Source organism: Oryctolagus cuniculus, chromosome 1, assembly GCF_964237555.1.
Source record: "Oryctolagus cuniculus chromosome 1, mOryCun1.1, whole genome shotgun sequence".
NCBI lineage: Eukaryota > Metazoa > Chordata > Mammalia > Lagomorpha > Leporidae > Oryctolagus > Oryctolagus cuniculus.
Window position 1 is genome coordinate 79,535,823 of NC_091432.1, and position 23,742 is coordinate 79,559,564.

At 37.4% G+C, this 23,742-nt stretch overlaps 1 protein-coding gene across 5 annotated transcripts in view; it reads right to left on the bottom strand.

Annotated features, from left to right (window-relative positions):
* The window catches only part of GRM5 (glutamate metabotropic receptor 5), a 557,251-nt gene that overhangs the window by 62,287 nt on the left and 471,222 nt on the right, over positions 1-23,742 (bottom strand). For all 5 annotated transcript variants that reach the window (XR_007909731.2, XM_051820841.2, XM_051820823.2 and 2 more), the window contains one exon: positions 2,995-3,934. Coding sequence is in view for 4 of the 5 variants with exons in the window: in XM_051820841.2 (XP_051676801.1) it covers positions 2,995-3,934 (940 nt within the window). In the remaining variant the exon portion in view is untranslated. The remainder of the gene's footprint in view (positions 1-2,994; positions 3,935-23,742) is intronic.

Genomic DNA, 23,742 nt, shown 5'->3' on the forward strand with positions numbered 1-23,742 from the left:
CAGCTTGCATATCCTGCTTGATAGCAAAAAAAAAGAAGTCTGTATAATCAGCCTGTGGCCTCTCTCAGATGTAATGTTGCAGACAGATTAGAATTTTGTCATAATTACATTAAAAAAAAACCCAGTAATGCCAAAGGTCCCTGTTTACCCTCTTGCAGATTATAATACCTTAATGTACTGACTGCAAAATTCAATAACCAAAACCTACATGACCCTGAAAGATAAACAAGTAAAAAATGGCACAAAATCCTGAGAATTTCTGTTTTCTATCAGCACTATCCATAGTATTTGTTGTTTTTGTTTATCCCTTTGTTTACTATAAAATATAAAGGAGAAAGTAGAAAATACTAATTGAATGTCACTAAAAGCACATTATATTTGTAGTAAAGTACGCGATCAATATAACAATTCTTGAGCTTAGACTGATGACACTAATAGGAGGAGGAATATTTAAAATATACAACACAGGAGGTTTAACATTATGAAAGTTAATAGAACCAATGAAGAATAGCAGTGGGCATACTTGAAGACACACAAGTATGATATGTAACTCATTACTACTTTCCCCAAGTCATTTATTCTGCAAGTATACCAATTCATTACTGAACAGTTTTTGTGTGCCGGGCCACCTTCCAGGTAAAGTTAGACACTGGGGACATAGTGATAAACCACATAGAGAAGACTCCCACTTCCAAGGAACTTGATCTGCTCAAACAGCAACACAGGAGTTGCTCTATAATCTGTAAACAGCTGGACAAAGTGAAGATGGAGATGTCCTGGAAACCCAGGCTACACAGCAGTCTCACTAGATTTGTATTGCCTATTAAAATGTTACAAAGATCATCCTTCTTACATATATAATACACTGACTTTAAGGAATGGAAGAAGATTGACAACTGTTAACTTCATCCAAATGAGGGGCTTACCATGTGGCAGATATGACACAACATGTATGAACACATATAATTGTCACAACCATTCTATGAAGTATATATTTTGCTATTTTCATTTATCAGTGAATGGAATCAATACAGAGTAGTTAAGTGAATTTGCCTAAGTTTACACAGCTGGTAACTGCTGTTGCCAGTGTTCCATCCTAGTGATCCTAGTGCTGTCTCTCTCTGTATTCTACTACGCCAATAGGTGTCTATTATGCACCCTGACTTTACTCACATTTTCTCCTTCATTCTTCCCAATCCTATGAGGTGAGTGATATGATCCTAGTTTATCAGATGAAGCAAATAAGGTGCAGAGAGATGGAATGGTAATAGCAATGTTCAAACGAATGACAGCCTTGCTATGCCATTACTCCATGCTGTCTCTTCAGGGAGCCTTCCCTGGTGAGTTTCTGGAGTGCTTAGACACAGAAACATTATTTCCCATCTCCACTAAACTGTGTACTTATATATCAAAATTTATATTTGAAATATAAATATATTTATATTTATATATGGAAAATTTTATTTGAAGGGACAGTTTAAAGAAAGGCTGATAATATAAAAGTTTTAAAAATAAATTTTCTTTGCTAAAACGAAAGGTTGATCTTGCAGAAATTTCAGAAAAGAATGTTTCATGGAGGAATCAGGAAGGCAAATGAAAAATATATCTGCAGGTTAGAAATATGGAAGTCCTTCTATGTACAGACCATAACATTTGTAGCAATTATCAAAGAAAGAGAAGACACAATTTACAATTTAGTTGAATATCTTGATATATATATATGTATATATATATTTGAAAAGTGCAGAGGAGTTGGGAAAGCATCAAAGGAAGTAAAACTGTAAGTAATACAAATTACTTACGCCTTGTGAATAAACTTCAAATACCAAATATCCTGGGAGTCCTTTTCCAAGCCCAGAAAATCTAGTATCATTACCATGGTCATAGACCATGCTTTGAAGAAGTGAGGCTGATAGAAAAGTAGGACTTCCATGAAGGCTAACTGATGGTGTAAGAGAATAGCTCAAGTAATGTGACTTAGATATTTATCTTCCATTTGAAAGACTTATTTTTAGAATACATTCAAATCTCAGTAGTGTTATCAGAGCTGACACCCTGACTACCTCTTTTGATATGTACTCCTTAAAGACAGGAAATCTTTACTCCCGATCTATGGGTCTATGAAACAAGGATCTCCTTAATCCCAATTATCACAATCTATGTAACCTATGTAATCTATGAGCATTTATGCCAAAGCTACTGATAACATGACCTCATTGTGTTTGGAAGTGCTTTTGGAATCAGTTATGATGTAAGAAAGTCCTTTACATGGGGAAGCCATCAGCTGTTGACTCCAGATCATTTTTAGATAGAAACTATACAATTACTATTTACAAAACTGAACACAGGGGTGAGGCAGGACATAGATAACAGAGAATTGGGTAACTTCTGGGTTGTTCAGGACTATATGCAAAGCCATTCTGTTGGTTTGACCTTTAAGTTATTTAGAGTTCAACTCTCCCATTAGGAACTAAAATATAAATTACACATTTTTGTGCTTCTATGGGATGGAAATCCAAGGGCTTTTCTGGACTTGAATGAGGTTCAGGCACATGAGAGTACAATTAAAAGTATAAGATTCTCGGGATGCTCTCAAAACAATCTTTATTAATAATAATCCTTTCTGCTCTGCTCTGGTGAACTGAAATTTAGCCTACAATGTATCTCCACTCACTCAGAACCTGGGAATCACTGCCTTGACTCATCGACTTAATTTTGCTGTCCCTGGCCTCCTGTTTTCATCCACCTATTACTATGGCTTTGCTTTACCAGTGATCTCAATGTTCAGGATTCTATCCTTGACCCAAGAAAGATGACCTACATCCAATGACCGCACCCATTCCCCAAACCACCCCTTCAGTGAGAAGGTCCCAAGACATAAGACATTCAATAGTTTCATGCACTTAGATATCTCCTATTTAAAAGATCCAGGAATCAAAAGCCAGTGCTTCAGCAATAGGGATCAGTGCCCCACTATGCCCCCATAATTTTTACCTTAGGGTTTCCCCAGAGGAGCCCCTCCTCTTCCACAGGTTGACTAGGCTGCTGGATCTGCTGGCTGCGGAGGAAGACTTGCCATCCCCTACATGCATGCGTACCACAGTAGATGTGGTGAATGCACTGCGCACATTTCTCTCTGGTTTAGCCAGGATGATATACACCTTTGGCACAAACATGCAGCCTAAGGCCACTGTGGCACTCAGGCTGACTGAGAAACACATGGTGATGATTTTGTAGTTGCTGCCAAAGTAGATTGGCACAAAAGCCAGCCATATAATGCAGGTGGTGTACATTGTGAAGGCAATATACTTGGCCTCATTGAAATTAGCTGGAACATTTCTGGTCTTGAACGCATAGAAAGTGCAGCTCAATATCAACAATCCATTGTATCCGAGTGGAGTGACAACTCCTAGGTTGGTAGTATTACAAATCAGATAGACTTCTCGAATGCTTGGGTAGTCGTGCATTATATCAGGAGGCTCCATGATGAAGAGGGCGACGATGATGCCCAACTGGATGCATATGAGAATGAAAGCAATCACTAGCTGGGCACAGGCACTCATGAATCTGGGCTTTTTGGTGCAGATCTTCTTCTTGCTTCCGGCCAGGATCCTTGCAATACGGTTGGTCTTGGTTACAAGGGCTGAATAGCTCATGGCTGGAGAGAGACCAATGCCAATTCTCTGAAGGTAGCAATAAATCTGTTTGGGCTTTGCAATGAGGCAGAAGGTACATAAGTAGCCCAGGCAGATGCCAGCAAGAATGATATAGCAGAGTTCCCTGCTGGAGGATTTAACTACTGGTGTATCACGGTAAATGATGAAGACTGCAGTAACAAACAGGGTGGCCAGCAGGCCGAGGCAGGCAAACACCACAGCTGCAATGGGCTCAGGGTCACCCCAGCGAAGATACTGTACTGGGATCAAATCACAACCTGCAGAGACATAGATAAATATTGAAAAAGTGGACAAGATGTTTACTTTTGTCACAAGTCCTTAAGTTATAAGCAGCTGCTTATGACCATTTCAGTTTGTCCCCCATCAACCTAGTATCTTATATTACTCATTCCTTGTCATATTCATTCAAAATATTTGTCTTTATATTACCAAACACATACTCTGTGATAGGCGCTATCCTAGGTTATGAAACAAAATAGTGAAGAACATACTCCCTGCCCTCCTTAAACGATTATGTATGATTTTGACTAGGACCACAAAGAAGTGTAGCTTGTGTTCTGACCCAGTCTGTATGAGCAAGCACAGGCCTACTACAATTGCAATTGGCAAATGAAACTGTTTGATTGAGTTTGGAGGTTCAATAGGTTAACTGTTAGGAAATGAAGAATGAAAGAAAGCCATAGTACAATAATGGGTTGTGGCCTAAGATGAGGCTAGGATATGCAGGAAGGGATATTGTGTGTCCGAGAGCCCTAGATCAATAGGGAATTGTTGTAGGAATTGATGTAGAGTAATGATATGATAAGGTGTGTGTGTGTGTGTGTGTGTGTGTGTGTGTTCCAAACATTCTTTTTTGTTGCTATATGTGTTTTGGGTGAGTAAAGGTGCAGAAAAATTTGAAAATATTTTGGAGTCATATAGAGTATTTGAATGGATGAGAGAGTGTATGAAAAGAACAGGTATCAAAGACGACCTACATCAGTAAAGAAAAGTCAGGATTTTGAGAGAATCTGTGGTTCAGATGTTACAGAAGAAAAGATGCCATTGAAAAAAAAGAGGGGGCAGTTTTTATAAGAAAAATGACTCCAAAGGCAAAGGGGTGGTGAATCTGAGTAGTGCCACAATTCCCAAAATAATTCTCCATTCCTGGCATCACTTGATTATGGAACAGAAAAAAGTAACAGAATATAGCATCATTCTTTTTACATTTCTTTAGGACAATGATTCTCCAAAGTGACTTCACACTGGAATTACCTAGAGAGACTTTTCAAAAATACTGAGGCCTGTAACTCACTGGTAGAATTTCTGATGAACTAGCCTAGGCATGACACAGGCATCAGAATTTTTAAAATATACTCCCAGTGTGCAGCCAAAGTGTAGAACCACTGCTCCAGGAAGGTCATCTCTACAGATAAAGAAAATGAGACTGAGAATTGAGAGCTTCGCTGGGTGAGTAGGAGAGGGTGTAAGGAATCTCTAGCACCAAACAACTGAGGAACACAGCAGAGATTATTGATTCCCTACTACTACCCTTTTTCCCCTTCCATCTTCAGCAACAGATCTCCACTTGCATTTGGAATGGTTAACTGCAAAGCTAAAACAGTATGTCTTCCAGTCACTATTATAACCGAAAGTATTGTATGACTAAGGTTTTAGCCAATAATGAACAGAGGATTCCTTAGGAAAATGACTTATCTTGAAGAGTATCCTTCTTACCCTTCCCTGTTTTCTGTTTACTGCATGGACTAGAAATATGATGGCTAGAGCTATAGAAGTCATTTTTGGACTTTGAAGTAAATTTTTGAGAATGTAAAACATTCTAGGTCTGGAAGAGAATAGTAGGAAGCTGATTCCCTAATAACCATGGAACCGTCTGGATATATGTATCCATATTTCCCTTGTTATAAGCTATTTTCCATCCCATTCCCGCCCTGATACATGCAGTCAAACCAAATCCCAATGGAAATGACAGTAAGGTTTTTCTATTATCTTACCATATCCCACATAGGTTTTGAGTATTAATGGTCACTGGGAGTTTGGGAAGTAACAATAAGTTATGATAGCTAAGAACTATTGGTACTTTCCAAAGTCTTTCTAAGGGAAAGCTTTATTGTAGAAGGGAAAAGGAAGGAAACATTCTTCTTCCAGCTGATCTGTTGCTTCAAGATCTCAGTATCATCAGTATTATAGTAAAACCCGTTATGGGTTTCATAGGAGATCCTCAGCACACCTTATAAAAGTTTTTCTATGGAGCCAGCACCGCGGCTCACTAGGCTAATCCTCCACCTTGCGGCGCCGGCACACCAGGTTCTAGTCCCAGTCGGGGCGCCAGATTCTGTCCCGGTTGCCCCTCTTCCAGGCCAGCTCTCTGCTGTGGCCAGGGAGTGCAGTGGAGGATGGCCCAAGTGCTTGGGCCCTGCACCCCATGGGAGACCAGGAGAAGTACCTGGCTCCTGCCATCGGATCAGTGCAGTGCACTGGCCGTAGCGCGCCGGCCGCGGTGGCCATTGGAGGGTGAACCAACGGCAAAAAAGGAAGATCTTTCTCTCTGTCTCTCTCTCTCACTGTCCACTCTGCCTGCATGTCCAAAAAAAAAAGTTTTTCTATGGAAAATGTATTTTTATTAAAACAAGTGCTTTCAAAATAAAACATGTGTGTATAGCTTAAATATAAAGTAATTATCTAATGTAATAACCTATAAACAAATAAACATCTCACAGCTCATGAATATATCTGCACTTGTATTTTGAGTCATCCAAGTGCACCAATACTGCTTAATATGCTGGAGTTCAACTTCTGATACTTTAGTATACCATAGGGTTTAGGTTTATATTTACACATTTGCTCCTTGAAACTATTTTACAAAATGAAGAATTTATCATTCTTATCTATATTCTCCCAGAACAATTTATTTATGACACTGACTTCATAATGAAATCTATTAGCTACTCGAGTTTAGTTATGGAGGCCTTTTCCAATGCTAGGTCATGAGTTACAAACAAACATCCTTATGAATTTACAGATATAGGAACATACTCTTTGCTATATGAGGCAGGAATCCTTTCTTTAGCTAATCAACAAGAGCCTTCAAGAGCCTTAATTTTACCTCTTTTGTTGTGCTATTCTGCTAGGTTTTAATAATTTGTACTTAAATATATTTAGAATTCAAATTTCTGCATACTTAATATAACACTCACTACTAGTTTTGTATTAGATATATTGAATTCTTCACGTGTAATCCATTAGTGATTACACACATCAGGTGTGACACTAAATAAAGCTAATTACATATATGTGTTGGAAAACATGCATGAAGCATACCCTTAATGTAAAGTGATTGCTTTCACAGTCTTCAAACTTTATAGATTAGAATGCTTTCTCCTTAAATGTGAACCACCCAGAAAGCTTTGTGTTTAGTTTAATGATACTACCATTACACAAATTAATTTTATATTTATTTTCTTCAAATAGAAAATTGGACTCAGATCGGAGCTTTATAATTATTGAAACTTATAACCAAACACGATCTTAGAGCTTCCAAATACAGTTGTACATCACAATCACTTGAGAACCCTATGAAAATATAATTAAAGTATCAAAACTCGGGAGGATTTTGAATCAGGATATTAGGGTACAACAAAGGAATCTTCCTTTTTTAAAGATTTTATTTATTTGAGAGGTAGAGTAACAGACAGAGAGAAGGAGAGACAGAGAGAAAGGTCTTTCATCTGCTGGTTCACTCTCTATGGCTGCAACGGCTGGAGCTGGGCCAATCCGAAGCAAAGGGTCAGGAGTTTCTTCTGAATCTCCCATGTGGATGCAGGGGCTCAAGGACTTGGGCCAAGTTCTACTGCTTTCCCAGGTCAAAGCAGAGAGCTGAATTGGAAGAGGAGCAGCCAGGACATGAACCAGCACCCATATGGGTTGCCTGTGCTGCAGGTGGAGACTTAGCTCACTACACCACAGCAGCAGCCCTAAGGAGTCTTCTTTAGAATTTGCATCCTCAGTGATTCCATATGTGTGCTTGGTTCTGGAATGCCAACTCAACCTGAGATTATGAACCCAACTTCTCCTCCAATATGTGAAAGTCTTATATGATAATCCTAACTGAGTTGCCACAAAGCTAGACATGGTGGTGGTGGTAGTGAGATAGATTTGCGAGGCAGGAGGCTGTGATAGCAGGTAGAGATTGAAGCATGCAGTCATAAGGGCACAATTAAGGATCATAAGGGGAAAAAGTTAAACCACTGCACTGGAAAAAATAATCAACTGGTAAAGACATTTCAGAATTAGGATTGGAATAAATTACAGAGTAGACAGAAGAGTCAGGGGGAGAGTCTTCTGAGTTAATCACAATGTTAGTAAGCAAGATGAAGCCTGTAGAAATAAAGGGTCACATTTTTGGGGAATGATATATAGTTATAGTTTGGATGTGTTGTGTTTTCAAGTATCTAGGACTTTGTGAGCAGATGAAAACATAAAGCTAGAGAGATATCAGGGTGGAAGACATAGCTTTAGGAAATATCTGTTAACACACAGGAAAAACAATGTGGAAATAAAGGCAATCAGTGGAAATTCATCAATGCAGATCATCTAGAAGGGAGGAATAGATGGGAAACCAAAGGAAATCATTGATTTGAAGGTCCACGCTAGTCTCCTCTAACAATACCACTGCAATTTTTCTTTTAAATAAAGCCTTACCCAAATAGCTTGCACAAAGCTATAAGCTCCAGGTTCACAGGTATTTCTCCTGTTAGAATATCATGATGTGAGTATGCCAGTTTTCCCTCTACCACTATTGAATTGATGCCTTTGGAATGAGGAATCGTATCCTTCCTAAAATGGACTATATTCTAACAAATTTAAGGATTTTATGAGAATGCTAATCTTATTGTGATACAAATTTAAATTCATATTGATTACCAACCTGCTATGATCTGCAAATATTTTTTAAAATATAATTTATATTTTCTTGTAATTATTGGACATTTTTGAATTAATAATTTTAAAAATTTATATTTCATTCTCAGGGTAATGACAAGTTACTGAAAATATATGTTGAGGTTAACTAAGAATCTATTTGCTTATGCTTTATATTATATAGGTTTAAGCAATTAAATGTATGTTATATTTTAGATTAAGTGATCTCAATTATTTCAGTGGTGTTCCCTTTTCAATGCATACTAGAGTTTCTCCATTCCTTTGAAATGAATGTACAACATATATTTATTTCTACAAATTCAGTGAGCCTTAAATTAGAAAGTCATGGCCCATTTTCTGATAACATCTGTTTAGGTAAGTATTCATTTATCTTTCCTCCCCTCTCATGCTTAATCCATAATTATGGTTTCTTAGTATTATCCATAATTTCATAGCATGTAATGCTGTATACTGAAAATATAACAATTTATTTATTTATTTATTTGAGAAGCAGGAGAGAGAGAGAGGAGAGATCATCCACTAGTTGACTCCCCAAATGCTTGCTGTCAGGACAGAAATTGGGTGCCAGGAACTCAGTCCAGGTCTTGCACATGATAGCAAGAATCCAGTTACATGAGCCATCACCATGGCCTCTCAGGGACTGCATTAGCAGGAAGCTAGTACCAAAATCTAGAGATGGGATTTGAACCCAGGTACTCTGATGCAAACCATGAACATCTTTACAATTATCTTAACCACTGGCCAAAATGACCACTTCTAACTGTTTTTCTTTAAAGGGAAGGTAAAGGTTTTGTATACATCCATTCTGTGATTCTACCAATGTGTTTCCCACACATCTAGTAACAGAAAGGATAATTCATTGATTTTTTTTAACCCCTAAAATATCAGTCATAGCTGGCACTCATGCTTGGTGTTTGGGTTTTAATCTTTCAAAGTTCACATCCTTATAGTTAGTTGATAGTTTCTATACTATTGCCTTTTTAGACCATGTAGCAAGAATCTATTCAGACAGAGGGAATGAGAAACAGATGTCTGATATTCTGTAGTTCAGCCGACCATGAACTTCTTAAGAAGTTCCATAATTTTTGTGTATTTTTTGGGAAAAGGAGGTTGCTGCTGAGAGTCTTGGAGAATAAGATATGTATGTCCTCAGCTGCTGACCAGGCCATTTCAGGCATACAGAATTGATAACAGGTTGTTGTGGGGCTACCCTTAGTACATAAGCAACAGATTTGTCTGGAACACAAAGTATTGACTGATGAGTAACAATATCATGTCTGCTTTCAGACTATTCCACCAATAAGCCATTTGTTTGTCTTTTTTCTTTACCTCTCTGGATTTGCATCTCGAGGATGCTGGCCTGAGATCTCAGGCATATGCAGACTCAGAGTTTTTTTCTGTAGTATTCATGTCCTTGATCCTTTAATATTTTTTATTCTTGTGAGCCTAAGTTGAAATTTTTCATCACTTTCATAGTAAAGAAGAAATGGAATTGAGGTTTGTGTGTGTGTGTGTTTTAAGGCAGCTCAGTTTCTATTTTAGTACTTACCATAATTATAATTTCTTATAATTATAATTTGTTTTATTAATTTGCTATGCTCTGTCTTCACTTGAACATAAGCACCATGATGCTAGTAGGTTCGTCTGCTTTGTTCACAAATGAATCCTCAGCACTGTGCAGAGTCCTCACTCACATGGTCTACACAGAAATTCACAGTTAATACATTTACTATTTGCTATGGTTTTGTGTCTCGCAAAGTTCATGTATTGGAAATTTAATCCCTAATACAACTGTGTTGAGAAGTGGGACCTTTAAGAGATAATAAAGCCATGAGGGCTCTATCTCTACCTCTGTCTCTATTTCAATCTCTATATCACTATGCCCTCTATCTCCATTTATTTTATTTAAAAAAAGATTTATTTATTTATTTCAAAGTCAGGGTTACAAAGAGAAAGGGGGAGAGAGAGAGAGAGAGAGAGAGAGAGAGAGAGAGAGAGAGATCGCCCAACCGCTGGTTCATTTCAAAATGGTCGCAACAGCCAGAGCTGGGCTGATCCAAAGCTAGGAGCCAGGAGCTTCTCCTGGGCCTCCCACATGAGTGCAGGTGTCCAAGCACTTGGGCCATCTTCTGCTGCTTTTCCAGGCACATCAGCAGGGAGCTGGATTGGAAGCAGAGCAACCAGGACTCAAACCGATACCCATATGGGATAACGGCACTGAAGGTAGCGGCTTTACCTGCTTTGCCATAGCATTGGCCCCCATCATCTCTATTTCTGTCTCTATATCTCTTTTCCTTCCTCATGGATGCTCTCCCATTGCCCTTCTCCTTCTGCCACAGTGTGACATAGCAGAAGGTCCTTGTCCCTTGATTTGGAATTTTATAGACATCAAAATTGAGAGAAATAACATTTTTTCTCTATAAATTGCCCAATCTGTGCTATTCAATCTGTTGTATCTGGTAGTACAAAACAGCCTAAGACATTATAAGAGGGAACTTCAAACAGTTCATGGAAACTGGAACTCAAAGACATTTGTTTCAGTGCAAAAGTTTTTCTGCAGACTTTTTCAAGTGTCCTTATGTAATCCAAGTATATAATTCTCATTCTCATGTATGGGTCTATTCATTCTCAACAAACTGATGATAAATTTATGAAGTCCCAAGTTACAGAAATATGTTTCGCTCTCGGCAGAAGTCTAAATTCAGTTCGCTTACATCTGACTTTGAGAGGCAAGATATGCAGTGGGGGCAAGTTGTATAACTAGCTTAGTGGCTTGCATCTGTCAAACAGTGGGTATATTCTTGTTATGGGCTAGACATTGGATACGCGTCTTATGTTTGCTAATCTTGCTTTGAGTAATCCACTGGAAGTACTTGTAGAACAAAGAGTAACACAGTAAATAGCCATCATTTTTAAACAAGTGCCATGTAACTGTTAAGTTCAGATTCAGGGTTCCCAAGAAGGCTATTAATTGCAACTTTTTTTTTTGTACTCTAGGGCAGAAAAACACCAAACCAATGAAAGCCCCCCAAGTCATTTGCAGGGAAGGCATTTTTTTCTAGGATTGATTAATTTTTACCATTGCCTTAGCATGCAACAAAACATACCATGATCATCACTTCCTCAAATAAAAATGTAGTCTGTGTCCAAATTGTTAAACAAGTTTCCTTTCTACATCATCATGAGAAAAAAAAAACTCATTTTAATGACTGCCTACTGTATGTCAGGTGCTAGCCAAAAAATTGTGAATAATCTTTGTAGTAAGTGAGATAAATGTCATTATCTCAGTTTTGCAGATGGGGCAAGAGGGGATTTAATAAGAGAGGTTAACATATTGGGACTGAGTTTATTTATTTATTCTTACTCTATCTGGAGAGGTTACCTGGTCAATTGCTCCCTGGGAAGAAGTACTGGGGCTACTTAGTAATAAAGAATCATGGCTAAATCCCAACATCTGCCATAGGCAAGCCAGGGCTGTAGTGGCGTAAGTATTTGATATTTGTTATCCTGACTTTATTAGACCCATTTTTGGTTCAGACTCTTTGGAAAGATTCCCATCCTGGTCTGTGTCCTGAGTGTTGCTGGCAAGAAACACTGAGAGCTAAGTTATTGCTCTTGTGTTTCTAGCACAGAATACCTTCTGAATGGACACTGAAAATCCAAAGCAAGGAAGGGCATGGATTGATCATGGGACATGCCCAGCTTTGCTGCAGAGTAAATTCATGGCTGCTCAGTTGTCATTGGACCCAGCCTACTTCTTGCCCTTCAAGGTTTTTATAGTTTCCCTTAATAGAATTCCCTAAAAGAGCTGAAAATTCAGAACTATAGCTTTTATTTTTGTCTTTTCTTTTGTACTTAATAGGGGAATTTGAAATTGTACATAAAGATGTATTTTCATAAGGAAGACTCAAAGAATGATTTAATACTACTGCAGAGTGCTAAAGGGAGGATTATCACAGACGCACATTTTTAGCAAATAGCTTTGAAAAATATGACTTCCGGTCATACTGCAGATGAATCAGAACGGGGAAAACACAGCATGTGAGTTTAAATAAGAAAATGTGTTGACTGAGAAACTTTCCCCTCTCTATGGTTTCCCTCTTTTTCTTTACTGATTCCTATTTGCTCTTCTATTTTCCAGATCCTCTTTGAGCATGATTTTTTCTAATTCTTTAAGCCTGAATGACAGGTTCATCCTATGTAGTCAAAGGACTTCCTGGCCTGTGCCTGTCTTTACTCCTCTGCTTCATGAGGTAGCTGAATAATTTGAGAGCAGGAGGCTGTTTCTTTGTTTATTGCCATGATTCTCATGGCAAACACAGTATTTCTCACACATAAGTGGTTAACTAGGTTGGATGAATGAAGTATTACATAAACAGAGAAGAGGATAAGTGGGACTTTGGAGACATACACTTCCTTTTCAGCTTGCATACCTGTGTTCCCTGTGAATATGCACCTTTTACTGCATTTTCCTGTTTTTCTGTACATGAAGAAAAAATAATTCAGAATTCCTTTATTTATTTATTTTTATTTATTTTTTTATTTTTTGACAGGCAGAGTGGACAATGAGAGAGAGAGACAGAGAGAAAGGTCTTCCTTTGCCGTTGGTTCACCCTCCAATGGCCACCGCGGCCAGTGCACTGTGGCCCGCACACTGCGCTGATCCGATGGCAGGAGCCAGGTGCTTCTCCTGGTCTCCCATGGGGTGCAGGGCCCAAGCACTTGGGCCATCCTCCACTGCACTCCCTGGCCACAGCAGAGAGCTGGCCTGGAAGAGGGGCAACCGGGACGGAATCCGGCGCCCCGACTGGGATTAGAACTCGGTGTGCCAGCGCCGCAAGGCAGAGGATTAGCCTAGTGAGCTCTGGTGCCGGCTCAGAATTCCTTTATTTTTAATGAGAGCTTTAATCTGGGAAAACCCTCGTAGAATTTATGGATAGAAAATTAAAATCCAATGACCAATCAGTGAGGCAATTTCTTAGAATTGAGTCAACATGCTTAAAATTATTCTTGTACTGTACTGACATAAAATATACAAGTGATCACTTTAAAATCAACGGACTATCAGTGGATTTTTATGTGTATAATATGAACTATCATTGATGTTTTACAATTAATTCCTTTCTGCATTTCTTAACTTAGCAGATTCACTGCAAGAACCTTTTCATTAAGTGTTTATATGACACTTATAAAATTGTGGATTTTTTGGAAATAAGCTGCGTACTAAGAAAATATTTTTTCTATTGTCGCTGGTTTTCTGATTTTATGACTCAGAATTTTTGAATCCACCTTTTAGGCCCTGCTGTGTTCTCACAAACCCTTGATTTTTCTTCTCCTGTGAGACATACCAGGACTGTTCTAAAGCCTGGTTTTATTTTACCTTTTCAACTGCTGGTTGCAAAATCATGTTTTCCACAGAAATGACCTCTTTCTCATCCCAAGTCTGTTGATTTCTAAATTTCAAGCATCATTATATTGTAAGTTTCCCCTAATTACTGCTATATATTTAATAAAATGTAATGTTCATGCTAATTGAAGAAAGAAAATTTGGAGCAAATTCTACACATATTAAAAGATACAGGGGAAAAAGATTAATGGTTTGTTCTACTCATTAAAGAAACTGGAAATTCTTGAGATAGCATGGTTAGAATATTTCATTCACTTTCTCATTCAGTGTACATTACTGAACAGCCACTCAACTGTGACACTGAATCTGGACTGTGCCAATAGAAAACCAACTGTTTGTTTCTTTAAAATAATGTATGGGTTGGGCGAGTGTATGGTGTGGTAGGTGTTCGGTGTGGTCGTTATGATGTCATTTTGGGACACCTGCATCCCATATGAGAGTGCCTGGATTTGAGCCCCAGCTCAATTCTTCATTCTAGCTTCCTGCTAATACACATCCTGGAGGGAGGAGGCGAAGGCTCAACTAGTTCGATACCTACTGGATTGAGTTCTTGGCTCCTGGATTAATCCTGGCCCAGCTCTGGCTGTGGTGGGCAGTTGGGGAATGAATCAGCAAATGGGAGATCTGTCTCTGTCTCAAATAAATAAAAATAAAATTTAAGAAGGAATATATGGGATAAATGTTCAGGTTCTGTTATTATCTTGGTAAGCCTTGCACTGAGCACCATATATTTATGTTTCTTTAATACCTACAACATTTTTATTGTAGCATTGGTATCATTAGTTTACCTATTTTCAGTTAAGGAAACTAAGGTATAGTTGAAAATGAAGAGCATTTGAAAGGGATTATAGAAGGAAAAATCCATATATGGAAAACAATAGAAGATATGCAGAGGAATCAGCCACATCCAGAAACCAGATACACAGAAAAATTCTACAGCTTGGTACTATAATGCCTTAAGAAAATTATGACATCCCATGCAATTACTGCTGAGAGTTCAGATGGAAAGCCAATAAAAGCTTTTGGAAAGATGATAATACCTAATTGTCTACATCCTAAGGATTAGTGTGAGGACCATATAGGATAATATGTGACTTGAACCACGACATAATAATTATGAAGTGATAAACAGGGGGGAAGCAGAGAATATGCATAAAACAGTAGTGACTCACATCTACTAAATTGCCTATGTGTTTTATCAGATTGTTTATGTTCTTCTGGGGAAAAGCCAGGCTATTTTATATTTCTAGCCTTCTTATAAATACACAGCCTCAAGTAAATGGTATTATATTGTCTTAAATTGTTTGTAAGTACAAGACAGCACATAATGCTCTATGAATTTTTCATTCCACTTAATGTGATTTTTAAGAGGTGTCAAGATTGGAAACATTTATCTGCTTCATATTATTCATATAATATGCAATGCTTTAAGAACCACTTTCCAAGTAGGTTAGATAATGTAGTGGCAAGCACTGCATTATGTTTTATGTTCTTAGGGGGAAACGTGACAATTTAGTTTGGGTAGACTATATTTATCAAAAATGGAAATCAATGAAACCACATTATTTTCGTTAGTCTGGCCATATCAGAGTGGGTTTTGACCATGATGACAGGGTTTTGGGCTTGGCCACAAATTTATCATTGTGAAGAATACGGTGTACATTTTTCATTCCATGGTTTCTGGCAAGATGAAAACCAGATTGTTCTCTTCTGGGACCTGTTTAGAGAAGTTCCATTGAGAGGGGCTTTTGGCCCATCCCTTTCCCCTGGAGTAGTGATGTTTACATATAAATATACCATCATTTTACTCATATGGTGGGAAAAGCAAATTTATACATTGTTGGAAATTTAGAAATTTTAAGAGTAAAAAGGAATTTTACAATTTATCAATGAATCTTAGCATCTTATTAAAATGAAAATCATTTTTTAGCATTAACTGAAACATCAGGTTCATTATTTGAAATGACCAGTGCACAAAATTTCTGATTACATTTCAGAGATCCTTTCAGAGAATCCAGTAACTCACAGTTACTTTTGTGTTGCTTATGGCATTGTCTCAAGGAAGTAGCAAGATTTTACAGAAAGAGAGAAGAGGGCGTGAGCTTTACTTTGCTATTAACTATGTGATTGTGAATACAAATATTTTTGATTTTTGGCCTCAGTTTTCTGTAAAATGATTGTCATGATCCCAACTTTGGTGGTTGTCTGAAGAATTAGCTGGCAGAACACAAAATTTTTATCACGACAGGTAAGAGGTACTCAGTATATGAGGATTTGTTCCCTCCCATTCTGCATTGGTTTATTTAGCAAATATTTATTGAGTAACTATTATGTTCTAGGAGCCTTGTATTCCCAAGTTTTGTATAAGATATACAAAACAGTTACTTGCCCAAAAATATATTATCAACAAAACAAGCACATAAATAATGAAAAGTATTAAAAGGTCAGACATGGAATGGTGAGAAGATGAGGTAGAGCTAGGTAAGAGGGGGATATTTGTGGTATTAAACAGGTGGTTGCTCAGGGTAAATATTAGAGCAAGGGCTTGAAGAAGGGAGAGATAATAGTCATGAGAGTACCTGGGGCAGAATTTTTCAGGCAAGACCTTGTAGGATAAGGGCCTTCCTGATATTATATTGGAAGAACAAAGGACCCATGTTTGTGTGTGTGTGTGTGTGTGTGCATGTGCACATGTGTGTGTGCAGAGGTGGGGGGGAACCTGACAAAGTGCAGGGGAAAGCAGGCCAGCTACTAAGCAAAGGCCAGATCTTATAAAACATGCATCTCTAAGACTTTTACTTTGGAATGAGATGGGAAACCTTTGCAGGTTCTTATACAATGGAGGAACCTGACCTAATTTACTTTTTATAAAGCAATATCAGCTGGGGATACTGGGCAGCTGCTGTAAGTAGAGGCAAAGGAATAATCATGGAGATTCCTTAGGAGGTCATTTCAGGAGTAAAGGTGATGAATGATAATTGCTAAAACCATGGACATTATAGTGGAAGTAATGAGAAGTGGTGTAATCATGGATATGAAGGCGGGATTTCCTGACTCACTAAAGGATATGAGGGAAATCAAAAGATAATGCTATAGTTATTGACCAGAGATATTGAAAGAATGTCTAAGCCATCAGGAGAAATGTAGAAAACTAAGGATAGAGCAGCTGAAGAAGTCAAAGACGAGAATTTCAGCAATTGGAATGTAGAATTTGGAATTTTTACTAGATGTTGAGATAAATATGTCAAGTGGGCAGTTGAATATTCATGTCTGGAGATTTGGTGAGAGGTCTGGACCAGAAATTTCAAGCAAGAGCAAATATCCATGTATAAATGATATTTAATAACATGAGGCCGGGTATGACCACCAATGAGGGGATTGTAGATAGGAAAGATGATCAAGATTGAGCCCTGTAAATTCCCAACACTGTAGCCTAAGTCTTATTTCAAATACTTAGTTGTATATAAATGTAAAAATGCAGTAAGTTTGTATTGATAACAGGCAATAGATGCTAGAGGTAGAAAGCAGTAAATGCTACATTTCTTTGGGGAAGGTTAAAATTAATTATTTTCTTGTCAGGGAGGAAGATATCAAAATATACCACATTTTCTTATCCATTCATTTGGTGATGGACACCTTGATGGATTCCTAGTCTTGAATGTTCTGAATTGTGCCACATCATAGTTTTCCTTTTTTTCCCATCTACATGAAAATATTTCTTTATATAACCTGGTTAATTTCTGATTTTCACATGCATTGATTCCTTTTGCTTTAAAAAGGTACCTCTGAAATTTTAAGACTTGGCTAATTTTTTATCATTAGTGTTCCTACAGCTATTGATGCTTACTCTTTTCCTAGCATTTCCTTTAATTTCTTTTCTTCCTCAGTTTTTTCATTTCCTCATCTGCCTTGCATCATTTCATTTGACAAGTATTAAGACAGTTCCTACTCTAAGCCAGATAATTTCATATTTGAAAAGTGCTTATTTATTTGTAAGTATCTCCACATAGGCTCCAAGATACTCAGGGCAGGAACTATGACTTCATCACCACTGTGCGCTGAGTCCATAGTGCTATTTTCCACATTTAGTTGGAACTCAATATTAGCTTATGAGTATTTTTTCATTTGTGCTATCACTACATCTGGAATACAGTTCAAATATTTTTATACGTTATATTTACGCAATCTTAACTCAGTCCTCTTCTGGATTGGACATGTGATTCCACATAAATGGAAATTCTGGCATCTTCCATTTATATCTGTATTAATAGAACTTAGTGTTGAAAATAGTCAAAAATGATAAAAATAATTCATACTAAATGAATAAGTGAACGAATGCATGAAGAAATTATAGGAAAATCAGGGGTTAGGATGTATTTCTATTCAGATTATTGTTCAAACTAGAAGCCAAGAAGCCAGATAGCAGCATTCTGGAAATGTGTCTCATTTTTAATATCATAAGGAACTGTTTATTTCAATTATAATAATACAAATAAACATTTCTTATCTAAACTTGCAAAAAATTATTCCTAAAGAATCAGGAACACATACAATTAGTAAATATCAAAGATTTTTCTCTCCACTTTCTTCATCGGAACTTAATTGCAATAATTAAAATAACTGCCACAGTTTAAACACATTTGAAATGAAAGATATCTGAGCAGCTGAATGATAGTCAATATATGACCATCTAGGAGCAAAATATTTTCTTTTTCCAAAATTTCCTGAAAATATGAGGATGTAAATGATGTGGAGAAGGTATTATAAAAAAACCCTGGGCTGGATTTTTCACTAGTTTTGTGATCTTTAACAATTCAGAGTATTGTCCTGAGTTTTTGGTAATTCAGCTGCAAAAAATATTATCTACCTTATAGGATTCCCAAGGATAATGCCTAAGATAGTTATAATTATTAGTAATGAAAAGCAATTTTCTTCCTCATGGTTTAATTTCATATGCTTTAATGCATTAATATGCATTAACTGAATGAAGAAAAAAATTACAAGGAGAAGTAGGACAAGCTGAAGAACACAAACAAAACAAACATTTGAAAGAACAGAGTTACACAAATGCTTGGAGTTATAAAATCTGTCAATGGTTATACCCTCTTGGAGCTCATCCTCTACTCCCACCCAGATTCTCACCGACTCCCTTTTGTTTAACACTGTTCTCTTTTTTTTCTGCCCTGAGTGAAGACACAAAGGTTTCACCCTCCAAAGCAATTAGGTAACTCAGGGAACCAAAGGAACTTCCTGGAGAATGCTCCTATTGACATTAAAATATTGATATGCACTGCCTTCCTTCCACTTTACAGCTTCCCACTTAAGTAAGTTAGATTCCTTCATGAGTGAAAAGCAGGAAATCATTCTAATTTCCTGTCATAAAGCTTCCCACTGAGTTACTTCTTAAAAGCCACATTGTGTTTGCTTTTTGCTTTTATTTGGGGTGATGGGAAGGCTGCCAGAGCCTGGCAAACCCACCTGGAAGTGCTTCCGCAGTTCTGGACTGGGGAACTAAAGATCTGTGGGGATCTTATACTTTCATCCCATCCCAAATTCTCTGACAGAATGCAAAGGTTCTTTTTAGGACCTTTTTTGCAGAGATGTGGCAGAGAATGTCATATAATCAAAAGTGTCTTGGCAGAGGCCTTTAGAAAATTTTCTGGATGCCTAAATTGTTGACTTTCCCTACTTTGATAATCAGCCACCTAATTTTATTGATTTATATTCTAAAGAAATATATTCAATGCTTTTTATGACTACTACAATATCCTAATCCAAACCACCAATAGATTCACATTGATTTGTGCAAAATTTCCTCACAATTGTTTTCTCCTACACTTATTTTACAATTCCCAACTTAGTCTTTAGGTTTAAACCTTATTTTTTCCTGTTAAACATTTAAATATCTTAAAATATAAAATTTTACACACATATGCAAATCTAGAGCAAATGCAAAAAGTTCCAGATTTAACAAATGGTAATATTTTGTTATATTTGTTTCAAATCACACAGATACACACACAATACAGATGTAACTGAAAACTCTTTTGTAACTCTTATCTGGAAATTTGTATTTTCTCTCTTTCCAGATGATGGTACTATTGTAAAATTAGTATCTCTCCATTTCTGGTTTTAAAATAATGCTCAATCTTTACATGATGACTATGAAAATCATATTTACAAAGTTGTCCACTGGGACTGCATTTCCTTTCTTAATCAAGTTTTAGATATTCTTAGAGAAAATTAACTTCTTTAGAACTATTTTCTCTATTAAAGTATAAACATCATAAGAGCAGGGGATTTTTATCTGTTTTGTCCATAGAAAGAGTTTCAGTAGTTAGAACATTGCTTGTGGTGAGGTTCATTATACTATACCCCAAAATATGGTAGCTTGGCATACTGAATATGTCAAAATGAAGGAATTTTAGAAGCAGTAACTGTAGGAAAGATTTTCTGACCCCTCATGAGACCCTCAGGTGAGAGGCACCCTTCCTGTGCCTGAAGAAAAAGAGCATCCTCATCTCTGCAGATGAGTGGACACTCAGGAATGAGGAAGTGTGCCCAACTGACCTTTTGTTTTACCTTCTCTACAGTGTTCCCTTGGTAATCAAATCCAGCATTAAAATAGCAGGCTTGACTGCTTCTTTGTGTCTTCATTTCTTTATGAAAGTCCCTGTGTCACATACAACTTAAATGAAATCTGCCTTTTGTTAGAGTCACTAGCCAATGACCTAAGATAGGTGGAAGGGAAGTGCTAGATATCTATTCATTGAATGAATGACTACATAACTGAGTGAAAGATAAAGGGCTTTTAACTTCCCTTAGGGTCAACTTTAACATATTTATAATGGCTTACAAAAGCCCCCTGAGAGTTGACCTGTGCTTAGCTTTCCTCTCTCATCTCTCCCTCACACTCTCAATTCCTCTTCTGTTCTTATAGTCTGTGTCCAAAACAACACTCACGTCTTTTATTTTAGTTTGGCAAATTCCTTTCTTAACTTTAGTTTGTGCTTGTACCTGATTCATGAAGAGAGCATTTTAAGCCTCACCTATGGACATTTCTGCCTACATAGGTTTCCACACCATCATGATCTCTATTAATTCTAAAGGTTTTTTACAGGTGAACATTTAGAATACTGATCTTGAGAGAAGTCTTGTGTGTGTTACTTGCTGCCAGCACAGATAACTGACACTTTCTAGACAGAGGCAGTTCTTGCTGTTCTCAGTGAACAAAAACTGAATTGGCAACATTGTTTATGTTTCACCCTGCCCCATCCTCCCTCTAGGATCTTATTTCTTTCTTGTTTTCCTGGTTTTCATTCCAGATACTCTTTTTCCACTCCTAATTCCTGGTTTCTGAGAATTTATGACCTTTGTTATGAATATGGTTAGTTTATTGATGAAAACACATTCTATACTTCAACACTCTACACGTGTTATTCACACACACACATACATGTATTTATGTATGTAGAAAACTCACAATCCCACCCCTCCTAGACATCATTTTTAACATTAGACAAATTACATTTCAGGTATCTTAAACTTTTCAGGTATTCTTAAACTTTTAAAAATAGCTTTATTGAGGTGTAACTACATGTTATACAACATACCCATTTATAGTATAAAAGTGCTATTTTAGTACTGTCATGTGAAATAATCATTTGTTTATGTGAGAACATTTTTGTCACCTAAAAAAGATACCTTATACCTTTTAGTTATTACCAGTCATGTTCTATCCTTTCTCAGTCCCAAACAATGACTAAGAACTCTGAAACACACACACATACAAAGTGTATGGATAAACATACAAATATAGACAGTGTCAGTCGGTTGCTACTCTTATTTGTTTGCTGAATAATTGTTCAGTTTCAGGTGGCTCAGATATGTTAATCATGCTAATCTTACAGACTGTGCTGGGATGAAATGAAATGATACTTGTAAGATGCTTCACAGTTTCTGCACAGAGGAAGTGTTAGATATGTGTTAGTTGCTGTTATTACAATGTGGGCACTGACCTGAGCTGTCTTGTTACAGGCTGAAGTGGGGTAACTATAAACAAGGGTCTAGAAGAAAGGCTTGCAAAAATTCCTAAGGCTAGCCCCAAGCAGGCTGCAGAATAGCTGACCTCATCAGAACACTCTTCCTGCTAGCAGTTCCAGGCGGTATGTTACTTTGAATCAGTCAGCGAGTTAGGTTTGAAAGTAGCTTTAGGCTCTCCTTGGAAAAGAATTTTGGATTCCAGAGAAAGGTTAAACTTCATACACTATCAGTTTGCAGACTTTTCCAAATTTGGCATTTATGTCCTCCAGTTCAATACACAGACACATTCACATATATGCATGCAGTCCTAAGTCAATGCATTATACTTGAAAAACTCCACTGGTCTCACACAGTCTGGGTGAAGTCCAAATTCCCTAGTTAAAGGCTCTCTTCACAGGGTAGCCTTAGTACCTACTTTAATCTTCATTTGTTACACTTATCATTTTCCTAAAGGCTGACACATATTTACTGAGGCAAGGGGCATAAATCTAGAGGCAGGAAAATAAACATAACTTATAAGTTACTGTAATAGGGACTGTAGTAGTCAAATATGGGAAAGATAATTTAGTCAAGTAAACATTTGAACAGATAGAGAGGAGGAAGGGAGTTAAGAATACCTAAGAATTAAAACAATCAGGATTGGAGCCGGCGCTGTGGTGCAGCGGGTTAATGCCCTGGCCTGAAGCGCCAGCATTCCCATATGGGTGCCAGTTTGAGACCCAGCTGCTACACTTCTGATCCAGCTCTCTGCTATGGCCCAGGAAGGCAGTAGAAGATGGCCCAAGTCCTTGGGCTCCTGCACCTGCGTCAGAGACCGGAAGAAGCTCCTGACTTCAGATGCGGCCAACTGGGGAGTGAACCAGTGGATGAAAGACCTCTCTCTGTATAACTGTTTCAAAAAATCAATAAATAAATCTTTTTTTTTTTTTTTAAATCAGACTTGATAAGTGGATGGATATGTGTGGCTAGGTTTAGAGAGGAGTCTAAGATGATGATACAAGGTACCATTAAGTGAAAGAAGAGGTACAAGTGGAAACCGATTTCATGATTGGTAAAAGGGCACAATGGTGAAATTGCTAAATTTGGACATGCTGGGTTTAAATACCTATGGCTTGACCAAGTGGAGATTTTCAGCAAGTAGAGTTATGAGTTTGAAACCGAGGCAGAGCTGAAATTCTGCAAGTTAATAGCATTTAGGTAATAACTAAAACCATCAAAGTAGATGACATCATTTGGAGAGACTGTGTAGGTGGAGAAGCACAATGTGCTAATGATGGTAACCTGGGAAACATCAGGCTGAAGTAGAAAGGGCAAAACAACAACAAAACCCCCAGAAGTGCTACTTAAGTAGGTCAGAGAAACCTGTAATACCAGGAGCTAGCAGAGGAGGAAACTTCAAGAGAATGCACAACATCAGAAAAATTGAACAGAGCTATTTGTAAAATAAAGAGTGGCAAAGGACCCTTAGATTTTGCAACGTGATTGTCGCCAGTATGGTTTGGCAAAATATTTCTTATAGAATGATAAGGGCAGGAGACATTCTTTTGATGAGTCAAGTGTGAGGAAGACAAAAATAATTATTACTCAGTTGATTAAAAAGAGGGATGAGATAGAACTAATAATTAAAGGGGTTGTCTTTACAGTATAGAAAAGGCAACTTTGAGATAATAGACA